This window comes from Fistularia commersonii, chromosome 3, assembly GCF_037954325.1.
Source record: "Fistularia commersonii isolate RoL2024-O1a breed Wild chromosome 3, RoL_Fcom_v1.0, whole genome shotgun sequence".
Lineage (NCBI taxonomy): Eukaryota > Metazoa > Chordata > Actinopteri > Syngnathiformes > Fistulariidae > Fistularia > Fistularia commersonii.
In genome coordinates this window covers 20,594,836-20,611,454 of record NC_141286.1, presented here as the reverse complement: position 1 = coordinate 20,611,454, position 16,619 = coordinate 20,594,836, and the positions used below count along the sequence as shown (strand labels likewise).

Below are 16,619 nucleotides of genomic sequence, written 5' to 3'. Positions count from 1 at the left end.
TCAATAGTGTTTATGCAGTGATGTCATTGTTTCATAGTTAATAAATTAGTTTTCAGTGGAAAGGAATTACTTGGGGTTATGCAGACCACTCAAAAATGACAAATTATACTTTCGACAAACTTAATCAACCATGAGCGCTGTTCATTATGACAGAATATCGAAAGAGTGTTGTTATTAGCTCGGGCTTGTGGTAGGAAGGCGATGTGTCTGAGAGGGAGACGGTGAATCCCTGCAGCGGTATAGGGAAGGTATGGCAGTTTTACAGGATGCAAGGAAACTGAGTCCCTGGTGGCTGCAAGGGCAGCAACTGGATGCACCATGGATGCAGACAAAGACGTTCTACTGCAGACTTCCCAGCTTATGGTGCAGTAATAACGTTTCCTGAATGCAGCAGAAAACTCCTTAAAACAGGTAGCAGCAGGCTAGCAGCAGGACACCAACGTTTATGGAATAGTAGGAAAGTGAAGACAAATGAGTTATACATACAATTGTCTTGTCAATTGTATATTTTTATGCTAACATTTAATTCTGAAAATCTTGTGGATGTTGGTATTTTATAAACTGTGGTTTATACAGATGGTTGCTTTTACAGAGCATTGGATTCAATGCAGTGAAACACACACACACACACATTCACACTAAACTCAAATAAATTTTATACCACACATTTATGATTCTCACAAACTGAGAATATTAGAATTGGGAAACTGCTGACAGCTGCGGCGTTAAAATTTCACAGTTTGCATCAAACAGAAAGAGATAAAGGTAACATCACTTAAATGATAAAGGAAGGGGAAAGTGGCTTTCATCGGCTGATTCGGCGAATTTGTATTTTGTAGTTGACTAAGCTTTCTTTTGGACAGTGCTTGAGAATTGAAAAAGAAATGCAGAAACAATGTGAGCTATTATTCTGGCAGTCAGTCAGTTACCTGCCTTTTTGCACAAACTAAGTTTTTGAGGTCCATCGTCAGAGTCATGAGATCCATCTTGGACTCTTGGACAAGCTAGCACGGACTGCAGAAGGGTATTATCACCGGGTTCACAATATCTGTCACCCTCTTTTCTCTTGCCATGAACATGGTAGTCAAAGCTGCAGAGTTGGAGTGCAGAGGTCCATTAACCAGGTCAGGTGTATGGCTGTCCCCCATTTGAGCCGACACAGATGAACTCACAGTCACAACATTTTCTGTACTGGGCGGTAGACGGATATTTCATGGACTGGGGAAGCTTATCAAGTGGGCAAGGATGAGCTTCAAGCCAACTAAATCAAGGTCACTCGTTCTGAAGAAAGGCCGAGTCTCTGACAAGCTCCACTTTGCCCTGGATGGCGCTACCATACCATTGATCAATGAGAAGCCAGTAAAGAGTCTTTGACTAGAGCCTAAGAGATGGTAGTGCCATCCATTCAAGCCATCAAGGAGCCAGAGAACTCATCAGGGCAACTGGGAAAGTTTTAGCCCTGGATCTACCAGCATGGCATTTTTCCTGCAAATCCTCTGGCATCTGCTAGCTTATGATGTTCCTATAACATCAGTGGAGTCAATAGAGCGAAAGATCAAATTATACCTCCGGAGGTTGTACGGCTCACTGCAGACTAAGTCGTGGAGCTGTTTATGGGAGGAATAACATGCTACAAGGTCATGGAGGAGTTTATGGTCACCCAGACCAGAGATGCACTGCAGTATCGAGACTCAAAAGACCCGAAAGGAAATTGAATACAGCTCAGAAGCTGATGGCAGTAGAAGCCAAGCCGAGGCGAAGGCAGTGGTGGTGACAGCGGCAATGGGAAGAGTAGGCTTGGGGAATTTCCCAATACCTAGATACAGCAAGGTCTAGGGCAAGGCGATTGGGCGTCTTGTCCAGGAGGAGTTTGGGACAACAGTGAAGGAAACAAGGACAAGTTGGATGGCAGGCATGCGACAGGAGGGGGCATGGATGAGATGGCAAGGAGTGCTGAAGCGGAAGCTTTCACGGAATGACATCTGGCGAGCAGAGCTCCAGAAAATCAAATTCTTCATTGCATCCATGTATGACACCCTCCCCAGCCGCGCAAACCTTCAGCTCCGGAGAAGGGCTTATACACCTTCTTGCACTCGCTGCTCAGGGAGGGGAACACTTGAGCAAAGTCTCAGCAACTGGCAGAAGGCCCAGGGAGATGGTCGCTTCCAATTGTGACATGACCAGGTACCGAAGACAGTCGCCCAGAATGTTTCCTCAGCCAAGACAACCAACAGGCACCATTGCCCAACCAGCAGGCAGCTGGCATTTGTCAACGCAGAAGAGCAACAAACAACAACACAGAGCTTCTGCTGGCTTACTGCACACTGCACAGGAGCGACATTAATGGTTGATCACCTCAAGTTTCCAGACATGGTGATCCTGTCAGAGGCTTCAAAACAGCTTGCCATGATAGAGTTGACAGTGCTGTGGGAGGCCTGGATAGAGAAGGCTTTCGAAAGGAAGTCAAATATGCCAAATATCAGGAACTCATGGAAGATTGCCGGAGTCAGGGGTGGCAAGGCTGCTGCCATTCTGTAGAAGTAGGCTGTAGCAGCTTTGCAGGTCGCTCACTGGTGGGCAAACCTTTTGGCTTTTGGGCCAGATTGACTTTTAAAATTTGATATACAGATGCGATGCATATTAAAAAAAACGCATTTGTTAACAGCACATGTCAGACTCGTTTGACATTGGCTTCAAAAATGAAACCACCTTGGTTTTGAAGGCTCTGATGTTTGCTTGCATTTCATGCACAAACCGTTTTTTTCCCTTATAGCTTCACGTCCAGCTCATTCATGTGTATCAGTATGTCCACAGTAAAGGCTAAATCACAAACCCAATCTGTATCATTCAGCTTAGAAAAATTCTCAAGTGTTTTCAAGTAGTTCCAAAAATGAAATAATCTTCTGTTTGTGATCCAACATTCATTGATCCAATCATTCACATCAAGTATGAATTCTATACCAATCTTTGGCGGGCCGGATGTGGTCCGTGGGCTGTAGTTTTCCCACCCCTGGTTTAGATTCTTAATGTTGCTTGGCATCAGTGGACTAGCAAAGAGAAAAGTCATTAGGGTCGTAAGTGACACAGCCAACAGAAATTCCAGATAGCGGTGGCTAAAGAGGGGTGATCTGTGGTCTCATGCTACCGGGATGCAGGTTTGGGTCTGAGCACCCCTGGCTGGGTCGTCTGGGCATGGTTGCATGATGCTGTGAGACCCAAAAAAACCCAATGAACCCAGGACACATCACCGATGATGCATCCCAGCACACCCGCAGAATGTATCATTCACCAATAAGTCAATGTACGAACAAAATTATGCCGCAAGTCGCTCAGCATGGAATTAAATATAAAGTATTACAAAAAAAAAAAAAGCTTACTTCATAAACATGACAGTTGAACCAAACTGTTGGAAAATGTTACAAATGTGTCCTGCAGATATCAATGTTGTCCATATACAGTAGATATGATTTTGGCTCTCATTCATACTGACCTTTAAAAACACTCTCCCTGCCATTGATGAGATTTTCCATCATTAATGGCATGAGCGGTGTCCTGTGTCACACACTGCTTGGATGGATTCCCCCTGCAATCGAGATGAATGATGTTCATGAAATCAGCCATGCTGGTTGATAGTCCAAAAATAAAAAGGGGCAAGGTTATCTTAAAAGTATAGGAAAATTGGTCACTTTTTCTTTTGGACAATGAAAAAAAAAAGTTTGACTAATCAACATTCATCCTTCCAACTTTAATCAAGTTGTTCACACTTGGTGATTCTTTTCATAGAAAATGACAGACATTCAATTTGGTTTGTTCAATGAGATTTAATTTAAAAAGAAAAAGTATTATGCAGTACATCAAACGAAAAGGTTTGTAAGGTGATCAAACTTAAAACTTTCATCTTTCATTTAATGCCTGTTTACATCAACCCATTGGAAAAAAAAAGAAAAGAAAATGACACCAATGAATCACTGAGTCATCTGTCAGTGTTTCCATTTAATATGGTGGGCAGATGGCCTCTCATATTTCTTCAGTCTATTCACTCATGTAATCTCAACATGATTTCTGAAGAAACCGTCTCCTCTCCATGTGTGGGAGGAAAAGCCTTGAGTCCTGGGGAATCCATAGTCTGTTGAAGGAAAGAGAAGAGAAATGGATTTTTAGTCAGAACAGGTTGGAAAATCAGCCCTGAGTCAAGGCTGGAGAGATTAACAGAATCGAAGGGCAGCTCTATTTAAGTTGGAGGGAAAACGGTTGCGCTTCCTGGGCTGTCACAGATGTTTGGAGGTTACCGAAAGAGGTAAGACATGCAACTTTCACATGTACAAGGAGAGACAAGCGCAGGTATATTTTCTCACACGAGATGTAGATTCTCTATTCTCAAAATGCATTGAGGACAAAAAAAAAAAATTGGGCTGATTTTTGAGATTAAATGACGAGGTATTGTGAGGAAAATGAGAAGAAAAAAAACACCTATGTATGTGAAATGTTTATGAATATTTTAAAGTAATATGGCAGCCTGTGATAATGATTGTAAATTGATTGGCTTGTCATAGATTTATTAATAAATATAATAATACATTTTGATAAGACCTGAGACCTTTTGAATATATGATGAGATCTGGGCAAAGAATCAGACCTGCTCAGGTCAGTTGATTTAGCAAATATGTATGCCTTGTTGATAAACTCCCACCTTTACGGTAAACAAACTCATGTAGTGTTGTGTTGTGGGAGGCACAAGAAATAGTCAAATAAATACCAACACAATTAATTCATTAAATTAAAAAAGAAAAAGCCAGGTTTGCCCATACTTTGCCTGACACCGAATGAAAAATAAGAAAATGTTACCGTGTATGTGGGAAATAATCTTGATGCTGAACTCTAAGATATATTGCTTGGCGCTGTCTCATATTGAAATTCAGCTGAAGTTTCCAGACTTCTGTTTATATTTTCATCCATCCATCCATCCATTACGTCCCTCTTATTCTACACTTTGTGACGTGATTCTGGAGCCTATCCCAGCTGTCACTGGCCGAGAGGCGGGGTTCACCATGGACTGGTCGCCGGTCTATCGCAGGGCCGCATATAGAGACAAATAGCCATTCACTCTCATTCACACAAGGGCAATTTTATCAATTTTTTCCATTTAACTTCTGCATGTTTTTGGACTGTGGGAGGAAACCAGAGGATCCAGAGGAAACCCACGCAGACACAGGGAGAATATACAAACTCCACGCAGAATTCTTGTCAGAATCAAACCACGGTCCTTCGTGCAGTGTTAACCACAGCGCCACCATGCCGCCAGACCAAAATATTATTCCTCAATGATTCAAGAAACTCAACAGTAAATCACTTTGCAACCAAAAGACCTCATGTTTCTCTGGATGAACTAAAAACAATTTCTTTCTCGGAGTGCAGAAAGATCAATCTTGACTTCTCGACCTCAGGGAAAAACTTCAATCAAAGTTCTTTTCCCCTAAAAAAGAAATAAAAGCATACAAAGTTGTATACAGGACTGTCTCAGAAAATTCGAATATTGTGATATAGTTCTTTATCTTCTGTAATTCAATTGAAAAAAAATATATTACTATTTCATGATATTCTAATATTTTGAGACAGGATTTTGGAGTTTTCTTAAGATGTAAGCCATAATCAGCAATATTAAAATAATATAAGGCTTGCAATATTTCAGTTGATTTGTAATGAATCCAGAATATATGAAATTTTTGGTTTTGTAATTGCATTACAGAAGATATAGAACTTTATCACAATATTCTAATTTTCTGAGACAGTCCTGTAGATGTGGGAATTATGTTATGGACCTAATTTAAAGCGAGTACATTCTTTTGCAATTGATTGAAAGAATAATTTGCATTTTTTAGTTAGTTTTTTTTTTTTTGCTATTTTTTATTTGTTTTTATTATTTTTACATCCTATCACTTAATATTGGAAGCTGTAATGATAGTACTGGTGGTCAAAGTGGGCCAGTATAGACTGGCTGATATGGGTGTATATCAGGGAAAGTCCTGTAAAACATCATCAAGCACAAACCATAAAACCGCATCAAATATGTTGGCTCCTTTAATAACACATTCCTGAGATCTCCTGACATTCTTCAGAATCTAATGTGAAGCCTGATCCTCTCTGGTGGCAGTCAGCAGTACAGCAGCAAGCAGAGGATGCAGCTGGTCGTCATGGTAACAGTGCTGGCACTGGCGGGGGCGAGCCAGGGCTGCAGTTTTGACTGTCATCCAATGAACATCAGCATCCCTGTGGAGAGCTGTGGCAGAACCGAGTTTTTGTTCACCACCATATGCGCAGGACAGTGCTACCACAAGGTAACACGCCCCTATGCAGGTTTCATCTTCTGTTTTCTTGCATGATGAAGGCCAGTGCACTGTTAAGCCTATGAGTAAATAAAGGCACTGATGCATTTCATTATCAGTACAATGTGGCTAAAGAATGAAATCATCATTACAAAAATCTGTCATCTGTGCAGTGCAGAAAAATTCGGAGGATGTTAACGCTAAGTCTACTTTTTCATATTAGCATGATAGTGTCTCATGATGTATTCCTTAACCTATATTATGAAATCATAACCCTCGCTTAAATTTTTCAAACAACTTCTTTTTCGTTTTCCCTTTTTTGTAGTATGTATAGTTTCAAGATTCGCTTTCAACATTTTGCTTTTTATTCACAAACACTTGCAAGGCACTTTGAACTGCAGTCGTTTTTAAGTAGTTTTTTTATAATGAGTCAAGGGGCAGACTTAAAGGAGAAACCAGTTGAAATCTCAGTGAAGTTAAATTGATACGCTTTCATTGTCCAACCAATGGAAAAAGAAACAATGCATTGAATTGGATATCTATATGAATAATTGTGTAATAAACAGCAAGTAAAAAAAAAAGTGCAATTATTCAGTTTTTTGATAGACTGAATGACTGCACATCATCCATTTTAGGAAAAATAAACTCCACCTCATGTTGTTTAGCATGAGGCTCTAAATCTAGTTACTGTAAAGTGGTTAGCAATGGAGCCAGGGTTCTTCGAATTATTATATCGCCAAAAGTTTCCATCTAACAATAATCCTACCTATCATGGTGACAAAGTTCTTTATTCTAATCTTTCAATTTAGGATCTGTCAACTTAATTTGATGCATCCCCTTTGAGAAGGTCCAAGTACTGAAATAGAGATTTAAAACAAGAAATGTGGAGGCCAAAATTGTGAGCTGGACTTGTAATTTTGAACACAAGAGCTTGTCAACTCTTGATGACACCCAAGAGACCTCTGGATGTCTTAATCTGACACAAATATCGAAAAACTATGAGTCCGTTTTTAGCCTGTGAATAATTGTCATAGAGGCAGTTGAAAAAATATTAATAATGATGATAACAATAAGGAGAACAATAATTATCTTGCATCCATGCAACTTGATAATTTTAGCTTGGATTGTTAAATAATGAATGATAAATAATAAGAGTTTAATTGTAGGAAATAGGGCAAAAGCTTCATAATCTGATATTTAATTTAGACACACTGTATTTTTACCTTCGTCCCCAGCCCCAGCAATTATATTACTATCCTATAGAAGACATTTTACACAGAGAAAAAGTACAAGGTGCAGCACATTTAAAACCGCATTGTCATCATTTTGTTGCATACATTTTTCCTCCACAAAATCCCAAATCAACTGTCGAGATGATCTTGTGTGCAGTTTAAACTTGACCTTCAACTGATGTGTGAAATCATTCAGAACGAGGTCTTTGCTACGCATCAATGCACAGGTCAAGTTTGAAAAACGCTGTAATTTGTTTTTTATTGTATAGTTCTTACCTCTTGGGTGAACTCAAGGTCCACCCTGGGGATTTTCTTTTTTCTCAGTTAATGTATTGTTAAAAAAAAAAAAAAAACAGCTAGAATTTGCTATTTATACTGTCATAAAAACTGATTTCTGAGTTGATTCTCTGACCATGTGGTTTCTTGGCAGGATCCAGTCTACATCAGCGATGATGACAGAGGCAAACAAAAGATCTGCAATGGCGATTGGTTCTATGAGACGAAACACGTCAAAGGTTGTTCGGTTGGGGTCACTTACCCCGTGGCCAGAAGTTGCAAGTGTACTGCATGTAACACGGGAAACACACACTGCGGCCCCTTCCTGGGAGACATCCCCAGTTGTCAATCTTTCTAGGCCCTCATTGTTAATATCTTTGTGTTGCTCCTTACATTAACAGAAAAATAAATGTTTAAAACCAAAAACGTTTCTGCATTAAAACTGCAAACATGTTTTTGCTGTTTGTCATGTATTTCACTGGTTTTTCATACTGTTTAAATGCTTTTGTTGATAGAGTTTCATTTGATATAATTGCACATTTCATTTGATTGTATGCCGTGATCACCGATTTGAATGGACAGTAGTCGCATAAGCCTTACTCACTGAATAAGTATTTTAAATTTGATGTTATCAAGGACAGCCAGATGAGATGAAAATGACAATATCCCCATTATCTATGGGGAATGGGTCACTTTTTATGTGCTAGTTGGAAAAGATGATTAACCGATCACATCGATTTCTCTTACAACCAGCCTTCAAAACTGACTCAACATGCTTCAGTTGGCTGGGAATAGAAATAAAGCAGACCCAGACACAGCAGTCTCAGGACTGGCTTTTTGAGGATCTGTTTATACACAGAATGTGGTTCTTGACATGAATCTTAGTGCTCTGTCAAATTATATTACGACAGGTTTAATGTGTGCTGTTTTAACCCAAATTATGATATTTTCCAAAACCTTCATTGGTTTAGGTTGCTAACTCACCCCATCCATGAAGTTATGTTACCTTAATTGTACATTCAAGTAGCTTTGTTTTGCAGAAAACCATATTGATGGGGTAATATAACCTGAATTAACAATGGCCCGAGGAACTTGGTCATCAAAGTGCTGCCTGCAACCTAAATTAAGAGCCAATAAGACGACATGCAACAAAAATCAGAATCATTTCTATTCAATGTCAGCCAGGTGTATAAATGCTAAAGGGTTCTCAAAGTACATAATAATAATAATAATAATTTTAAGCTCCAATCCTTACTGTGAATAAACAGAATACAAGATACACCAAGATGACTTATACATGTATGACATATCAGCCATCACCACATTTTATTTGACTTGTGCAGATAGATGTATAGATGTATTTAGTTTTAAGAGGGACAGTTAATCAGACTGCATTGCATGATGTGGCACAGTGCAAATGTTGTACTTCCAAATAACTGGATGAATTGAAATAATCACTGATCGAGACACTCTATAACCTTTAATACATCAAGTAGATGTTGGCATACTGCATTTTTTGAATTAAAACTTTGACCTGATGCTGATGATAGTCTGGGGATCATGAAAAAAAATCAATCTTATGGACTCCACGAATTTCAGCACAACAGATTTAATGCAATCCATTCAGTACTTGTTGCTACATTTTGGTGTGAGCCAAAGTCGAAGATCAACTGACTGACACTTGCGTCCCTTGGATATGGGCTGCCAGCTTGGCTGAAACCTTGTGTATCAAGACGATCAATGTACCAGTCAGCCAATATCAGTAGGTGCAGCGGTCAAAGCCAAAATACCAAAATAAGTAAGACTCAGAGGACTGAATATCATGATCAATGATAGAAAAACACTTGAACTGTAAAAATAGTAAAAAGATAAAGAAGATTTTTGTTATCAAGACAACAGGCAGTGAATCATGTGCAGAGGAAATAAAGGGTAGATAACACATTTGTTAGACAAATGTGTTTTCAGAACCTAGGTAGGAGGCCAGGAGGAAGGGAAGTAGATGAAGTGATGTCCCTGACCCCTGCGGCCACTGATCTGAGAGATAGAGATGCTGGGATTAAAAGAAGGACATAGCTTGATGGTGTTAGGGTGCGGCCATCTAAGCTTGTGCAATATTACAATGTCACCATGCCTTTTGCCATACAAGCACCCTGAGGTGCACAGCCAGCGGAGGAACAGAGTGATGTGACATGGAGTGATGGATTTAAACCAAACTGGAGGGCATTATGGGTCTTCTGTAATAAGACCGGCTCAGAGAGAATCCAGACCTCCATCCCTTCTGAAGGCAACAAATCACTTACTTTTCATTGATTTTAAAGATGTGGAAATAATCAGCTCTGTCGCACAGGGGTGCAATTAGGTGGGGTAATGGCAATAGTTGAAATGACCCTGCACTGACAGGGTACTTCAAAACCTGTTCAAGCAAAGTAATATTATATGTTTGATAGCATCCAATAGTTTTCAAGGTGCCCAAATTGCCAAGCAGGACCTCTGCTGGTGTAATATTAGAATTAACATTTTCCCCAACTCGTTACTTCAGTTGCTCACTCGTGAATTCCATGACAGTTTTGAAATCTCAGAAACAATCCTATTGTTCTACAAGAGGAACATAGCAGTGCCTTGGGGTGTGCTTAACACTTTCATTGCTCTCCGTCTTTGACACATACTGAATGTTAAGCACTTATACCGCCTGTCCACAGGATATTAAAAGTGATGCTTCATAATCGACTAATCAGCTGCTTTATTTGAGATGTAATGAAGTCATCAAAAGAGAGGTAGTAAATCATAAGAGAGATCGCATTAGGTAGCTTACTTGTTCTATAGAGGAGCAAAAGATCTGACAGCTCCATTACTTCATTTTCTCTGTCACCATCCAGAATGACCTTCAACCTTTTGGCACTCATGTCACATCTCCTGCCCAGTGTGAACACTGCTGGCTGGATAGATGCTGACAGATTCAGTTCGCTCGGGTCATTGGTGTCCTTTAATAGCGCCTTGTTTTTATCCAGCGGCTCCCTGGGGCTTCGTGCTCTTTCCTCACTAATGACTGCAGCAGCCAATATTTAGATAGACATTTTATCAAGTTTATAGACGAGGCTGTCGTTTGGACTCCGATGCTGGAGGCAGGAAATGGGCATGGCCTTTTATTAGATGGCTTTGTGTCATGCTGCAATGAATTCTTCCTTGAGTTGAATTCTCTAAAGGACAATCATTTTTTTAAGGTTTTATGCAACTATTATATTTTATTTGCATCTGCTACAAGCCCAAGGGGCTATGAATGGGAATGCCAAATATGGGAATATGTAGTTGCAGGAGAAAAAAAAAACAAGACCTGTATTCATTTGGATAAAAGCACAATGGTCTTTTCTACATCTGTCTCGAGTTTATGACTCCTGGTCCGGTGACTTTAATTTCATGAATGTGATGTTAAGTGCCAGCGGGGTACTGTATGAGTGAGACTTAGATGTTAAGATCCGAAAGACCCTGCTTCCACTGAAAGAACCCTCCCAACTGGGCAGCTTTGTGTTTGCAAAAGGATTTGCCATGGATTATTAACAAGGAGCCCGATAGCGGTTTCCAAAATGCTAATTTTGGGATACCAATGTTCTCTACTGGACTCCCTTGTAGCCACACCTACTGCTTTACACGTAGATCTTCTTTCTAGACATCCTACTCACTCTTCTTGTTAACTGAATGATAGACAACAGCAGTCAAGTGAATGTTGGTTGAGACTGTCGTAGGTTTTGAGGAAATTAAAACTTTACCTCAGATAAAACACAAACTTTTTGCAGAACTTTGAAATCCTTATTATTTATTTTTTGCCTCCCCCAAGTTCAAATTCTGACTTGTTCGAACCCGGGAGTCATGTTTGAGTTTCAAATATTGATGTGTTCTGGACTGTGGAAACAAGGACAAAGTGCTTTTCTGGTATACCAGTTTCACGGAAAATAAGAACACACACGGAAAACCCTGGTGAAACTATTAAATTGAGAAGGACCGTTACATTGGCACAGATACTTGAGGTTTTTTTTGTTGTTTTTTTAAGCAGGCATATTATCAATGTTTTTTCATGTCTACTTCACATGCACAATTCAGATTTGATTAATTTGTTTTTTTCTCGCTATGAATGACATTAAATATAAAGTAAAATGGGCTAATACCTTCAAGATACTGAGTCACTCCCTAGTATTTTGTGATTTCCCCTAACACAGCCACTCACTAAAACATGATCTCATGTTTCCCCACTTCAGATGAAATGATGCAACACATCATCGGAGCAACTACATTTGATTAAGTACACAGTTTATTAACATAAGAAATATTTAATGCCAGGTTGCAGAGGGTAAGAAAAGGGGCAAAAGGGCAAGAGGGTAAACTGTATTAAAAAAAAAAAAAAAAAAATCTTTCACAGTCAACTTCAGCAGCAGGACTTGTAGCTGAACTGCGGGAGCAAATGCATCTTGATTCCCAGAAGCCTGTTGACATGGCGACCGGGTATTTTGCCGCTCGTCACACGGCAAACTTGTTGCGGATGATTTCTCCTCCTTCCACCTCCACCTGCTCGTAAAGCCACTTCCTGTCACACCGGCACTCAACCCCGCACTTCCGGGAGCCGCAGTCGGGGCATGGATAGAAGCAGCCCATACAGTCCACATCCAAACAGTCACACATGTCCTTGCCGTTGGATAGCAGTCGGCCTTTGTTGTCATACACTCTGCTCTTGGCGCCAAAACTCTGCCTGCATGATCACGGGAAGGACTTTAATTGACTCGCCATCACGCTCTCACACAAGCCTCTCATTCTGTTCTCATCAACTGCTGCATGCCTTAACTTTCCCATTGTTTCCTTTGAGTCAGATGGCAGTATTGTGTACATCGATATATGCAACATGATGATAGAACAGTGTTTACCAATCACTGTTCATGTGCTGTGGAAAAATGCCCACTTTATTTGTGAACGGGTCAAGCAAATAATGTGTCTTCATACATCTATGTGGGCAGCATGCAGTGACGGACAGAATAATTAAATGCTCTTTAATTAGATGGCAACAGGTAGTGATTTAACCTGTGTATCTACCTGCTGCTACCCAAACAGCAGAATAATTAGTGATGCTTTGAGTGAGACAGCGGCAGTGATACACAATTGATAAATATTTTATATAAAACAATAAGTATTCAATCAGGAAGAAAATTCTGACCCAGATGAAGGCCCAAGTATGAGTAATGGTCAGAATAAAGTAAAATAAAGTGAGCTCAAGACAATACCATGAAAGTTATATTGCATTTCCTCAATTCCTCAAGAACATCAGCTTCTGTTCAACCAAACAGGGCCAGATTTTACAGAGTAGGTAAATACAGTTTCATTCTTTTTCATGAAAACATATTTGACTTATTTTTTTGGTGGTGTGTCATGTGATTTTTCTACTGTGAAATATGTGCCGTTGAAAAAGGTTGGGAAACACTGCAATATAACATTGAAAAGGAACGTTCTCTTACACAAAGTTAATCTGTTAAAAGTTATGTTTTTTTGAAACGTAATTAGTTACAAATGTATCGTGTTTAGCTCAAGCAGTAGAAAAACCTAGAAATTTAATTTCTCATACAAACCAGTGGCCAAATGGAAAGCACTTTAATAAAGGGTTTTCAGGATGCTGTGACATCCCATTTATTATTTGAGGAAACAAACATGGATGCCCATTTCTATCAGTTTACTGCTGTTGTACTGTTTCATTTCCCAATGCAATCCTTAGGCAAAATGAAAACAACAATATCCTATAATCTGCTAAATCTGAGCTGGATTTTACTTTTTTAATACTTTAGGAAGACCAGAAGGCAGAAGAATATTTCACTTAAGAAAAGTGCATCCTGATCTGATGTGACCACATAGGAACTATCTAACTATACTGAATGGAACAACAGGTTGCACTCCCATAATTTATTTGAATGCAGGTTTAGGGGAAAATGAACAATGCACACAGTCTTACCTGTCAGACAACTGTTTCCCCCCACGGCTGCCTCGACCCCCCTGCACCAAAGTGAAAAATTGTGTTCCATGCAAAGTTAATGGCAAAACCTCGATTGGTTTAAAACAGCTAAACATCAGACAGATGTTTGGTTGGACTGTCAACACAACTGGATGTCATTTTAATGAATACAGTGATCAGTAATGAAAATGAAATCAGGAAATTGGAGGAGAGAATGATGAGGTTGACTTTTGTTAGGGCGCGGCTTGGCGAAGGGGGTTAAAGCAATCTTCCTTGGAAATGAACATTTCTTGTTCAATTCCTCAGTCCTCCTAGCCTGTCGAGAGGTTGAACAAACACTGAACCCCTAACTACCCCCCTGGCGCTATTCCTTCGCTGCCTCCATGGTGGGTTAAATGCAATGGTCAAATTTCGCTGATGTTGTGCTCTGTGTATAACTGTATGTGACAATAAAGGGGTTTCTTTCTTTCAAAAATAAAAAAAATCCAGAACTGAAAAGATGAATCAATAACTTTGACAATTACTTTAATGGAGTTTAGCTTTTTTCCACATGCGTAATCACTCTCTCGGATGTTCGAAACTCGTAATAAATATTCAACAGCAATAAATTATTCAGGAGCCTTGAATATACAAAATACCTTTTTTTCATCATTACTTACTGATTCTTTCAACACTATTCTAACTGAATTAATCTTTCCGTTAACGCTATCATCCAGCAACTAAATTCTTATTGACAGATTTCAATGAATGGAGTAATGGCGTCTGACCGCAAGAGGGAGACAATATAAATGTTGGGAAAATTATTTTCTCTCGCTCAAAACGGAATGAAGACAACAGATTATCTATTGAAAAAAAATCTTGTGTCTCATTTGCCTAAAAGTCGACAAAATGTAGTTCAGTGAACAATCATAGATGTAATATAGAATGTGTGACTGGCTATTGTAAATTTTGATATTAAGACAAAGCAGAATGGAAAAAAAAATGGCCAAAATGGTGAAGCGATCATCAACACAACAAGAGGGAACTGGGTGGTACCATTCGAACAGTTCATCTTTGGAAAATCTGCATTTTTAGCAGAAGAAAGTAAATGTTGGAATGCCCTGCATCTTACAAGAGGGGCATGTTGTACAATTCCAACTTCAAAACAAATTTTAACTACAGGACACATTGCACATAAGAACTCTGACAGCTTTTGATCATACTTCCGTATCATGATTTAATGTGCAATAACTAAATATTTCAGAATGGAATTCAAAAGAATGAAAAAACTCACTCTCATGCCTCCTCTTTTCTCTCGCCGCAGATTGGCAGCCTCCCTTGCTCTGTCTCGCTCCGCTGGTGTTCCCAGCAGATTTGTGACATTTGTCTCCTTTGGTACCACCCCTCTCTTTCGGAGTTCAATCTGTGGAATATTTGACACGTCGATTAATATCACTGTTTGCAAAGAACAGCACTGAAAATATCTTTATCCACACCTTTGACTCCTGCCCATGGCTGAATATGGTTGGCACTGCATCCTCTCTAAGAAACTGTTTGCCATTATAGTCCCTGAAGCAGTCTGTCCTGAAATGCTCTGAGCAGAGGCAGGTGTTGGCTGTTGGTATGAAGTTTTTCATCCCCAGACTGTGAACCCATTTTGTGGCAAGCTGAGGTTTGCTGAGAGGAAACCTGAGAGAAAGCAGATTGAACAGTTTCACAGCAGCCTTCGATGTATGATTTATCAAACGTACTGTTTATTGAGGATGGCCATCTCTTAAACTTTATGAACCTTGTGAATGTAACTGAAAGAGGAAAAGAAAAAAATCAATAACCTGCATCAACCTGTTTTTACACTTACCAACAATCACTAACTCACATATACAGCTCATTTAAAGTCTTGCGAATTTATCAATATAACAGCTAACTATTTTTTTTATCTGAATTGTAAAAACTCCCTCTTACCATATTCATCCAAGCATCATTGTCTGCTACATACAGGACTGTCTCAGAAAATTCGTATAATGTGATAAAGTTCTTTATCTTCTGTAATTCAATTAAAAATACAAAAATTACTATTTCATGATATTCTAATATTTTGAGATAGGATTTTTGAGTTTTATTAAGATGAAAGCCATAATCAGCAATATTGAAATAATAAAAGGCTGGCGATATTTCAGTTGATTTGTAATGAATACAAAATGTATGACATTTTTATTTTTGTAATTGCATTACAGAAGATAAAGAACTTTATCACAATATTCTAATTTTCTGAGACAGTCCTGTATATTGCACTAATTACTTCCAATATATGTGCAAATGCTAAACAAATGTACTCGTTGTTTTAGTGGGGAAATACAAGGCAGACTAATTTCACTGTGAGTCTAACATGTTGATACTTCGTGTACAAAAAGGGACTATTTGTTTGTAAGTGAAAGGGTGTGAGGATGTAGGTTAAATTGACCTGTATCTGTAACTCCCAACGCATTAATACATTCAATAGATGCTAACATACAGGAGAAGATGTGCTATCATCTACACTCTAAAACTTACCTATAAAATCTTATTTCCGACCCTTTGACAAACTTGTTGTTGCACCCGATTGCCGCGCAAATAACCGGCATGGCGTCCTTTAAAACGGGTTTCACTATATGCAGCTATGTGTAAGATTGTTTTCAAAACAACCATTGGACCGTTTAGCAGTCGCCTAGCTTCTGCTTCTTATTCGGCCAAACAAATATCGCTGCTACTTCCTGTTTCCCTGTAAAGGAGTCTGCCCTCTGGCGGTGCATGTCAAAACATTCATGCCATTTGGTGAACGTCACTTCA

The 16,619-nt window shown here is 39.3% G+C and overlaps 2 protein-coding genes across 2 annotated transcripts; one reads left to right on the top strand and one right to left on the bottom strand.

The window, feature by feature from the left end:
• Positions 1-6,077: 6,077 nt before the first annotated feature.
• LOC147235810 (gonadotropin subunit beta-1-like) lies at positions 6,078-8,189 on the top strand. Its single transcript, XM_086144051.1, has 2 exons — positions 6,078-6,335; positions 7,986-8,189. Exons 1-2 carry the CDS (start codon positions 6,177-6,179, stop codon positions 8,187-8,189), a joined length of 363 nt encoding a protein of 120 aa, XP_086000177.1. The 5' UTR covers positions 6,078-6,176.
• Positions 8,190-11,640: 3,451 nt separating this feature from the next.
• On the bottom strand, positions 11,641-16,545 carry arl14ep (ADP-ribosylation factor-like 14 effector protein). The gene is made up of 5 exons (XM_086144049.1): positions 16,344-16,545; positions 15,290-15,482; positions 15,088-15,216; positions 13,815-13,855; positions 11,641-12,569 (listed from the first exon to the last, which is right to left on the bottom strand). The coding sequence occupies exons 1-5, from the start codon at positions 16,412-16,414 to the stop codon at positions 12,341-12,343; spliced, it is 663 nt and encodes a 220-aa protein (XP_086000175.1). The 5' UTR covers positions 16,415-16,545; the 3' UTR covers positions 11,641-12,340.
• Positions 16,546-16,619: the final 74 nt, after the last annotated feature.

Excerpts from the sequence above, each read along its gene's own strand:
- LOC147235810 (XM_086144051.1), top strand. The coding sequence starts at position 6,177 with ATGCAGCTGGTCGTCATGGTAACAGTGCTGGCACTGGCGGGGGCGAGC. Across the intron at positions 6,336-7,985 it reads CAGGACAGTGCTACCACAAG|GATCCAGTCTACATCAGCGA; the intron begins GTAACACGCCCC and ends GTTTCTTGGCAG.
- arl14ep (XM_086144049.1), bottom strand. The coding sequence starts at position 16,414 with ATGCCGGTTATTTGCGCGGCAATCGGGTGCAACAACAAGTTTGTCAAA. Across the intron at positions 13,856-15,087 it reads AGAAAAGAGGAGGCATGAGA|GGGGGTCGAGGCAGCCGTGG; the intron begins GTGAGTTTTTTC and ends ACTTTGGTGCAG. Across the intron at positions 12,570-13,814 it reads GGGAAACAGTTGTCTGACAG|GCAGAGTTTTGGCGCCAAGA; the intron begins GTAAGACTGTGT and ends GTGATCATGCAG.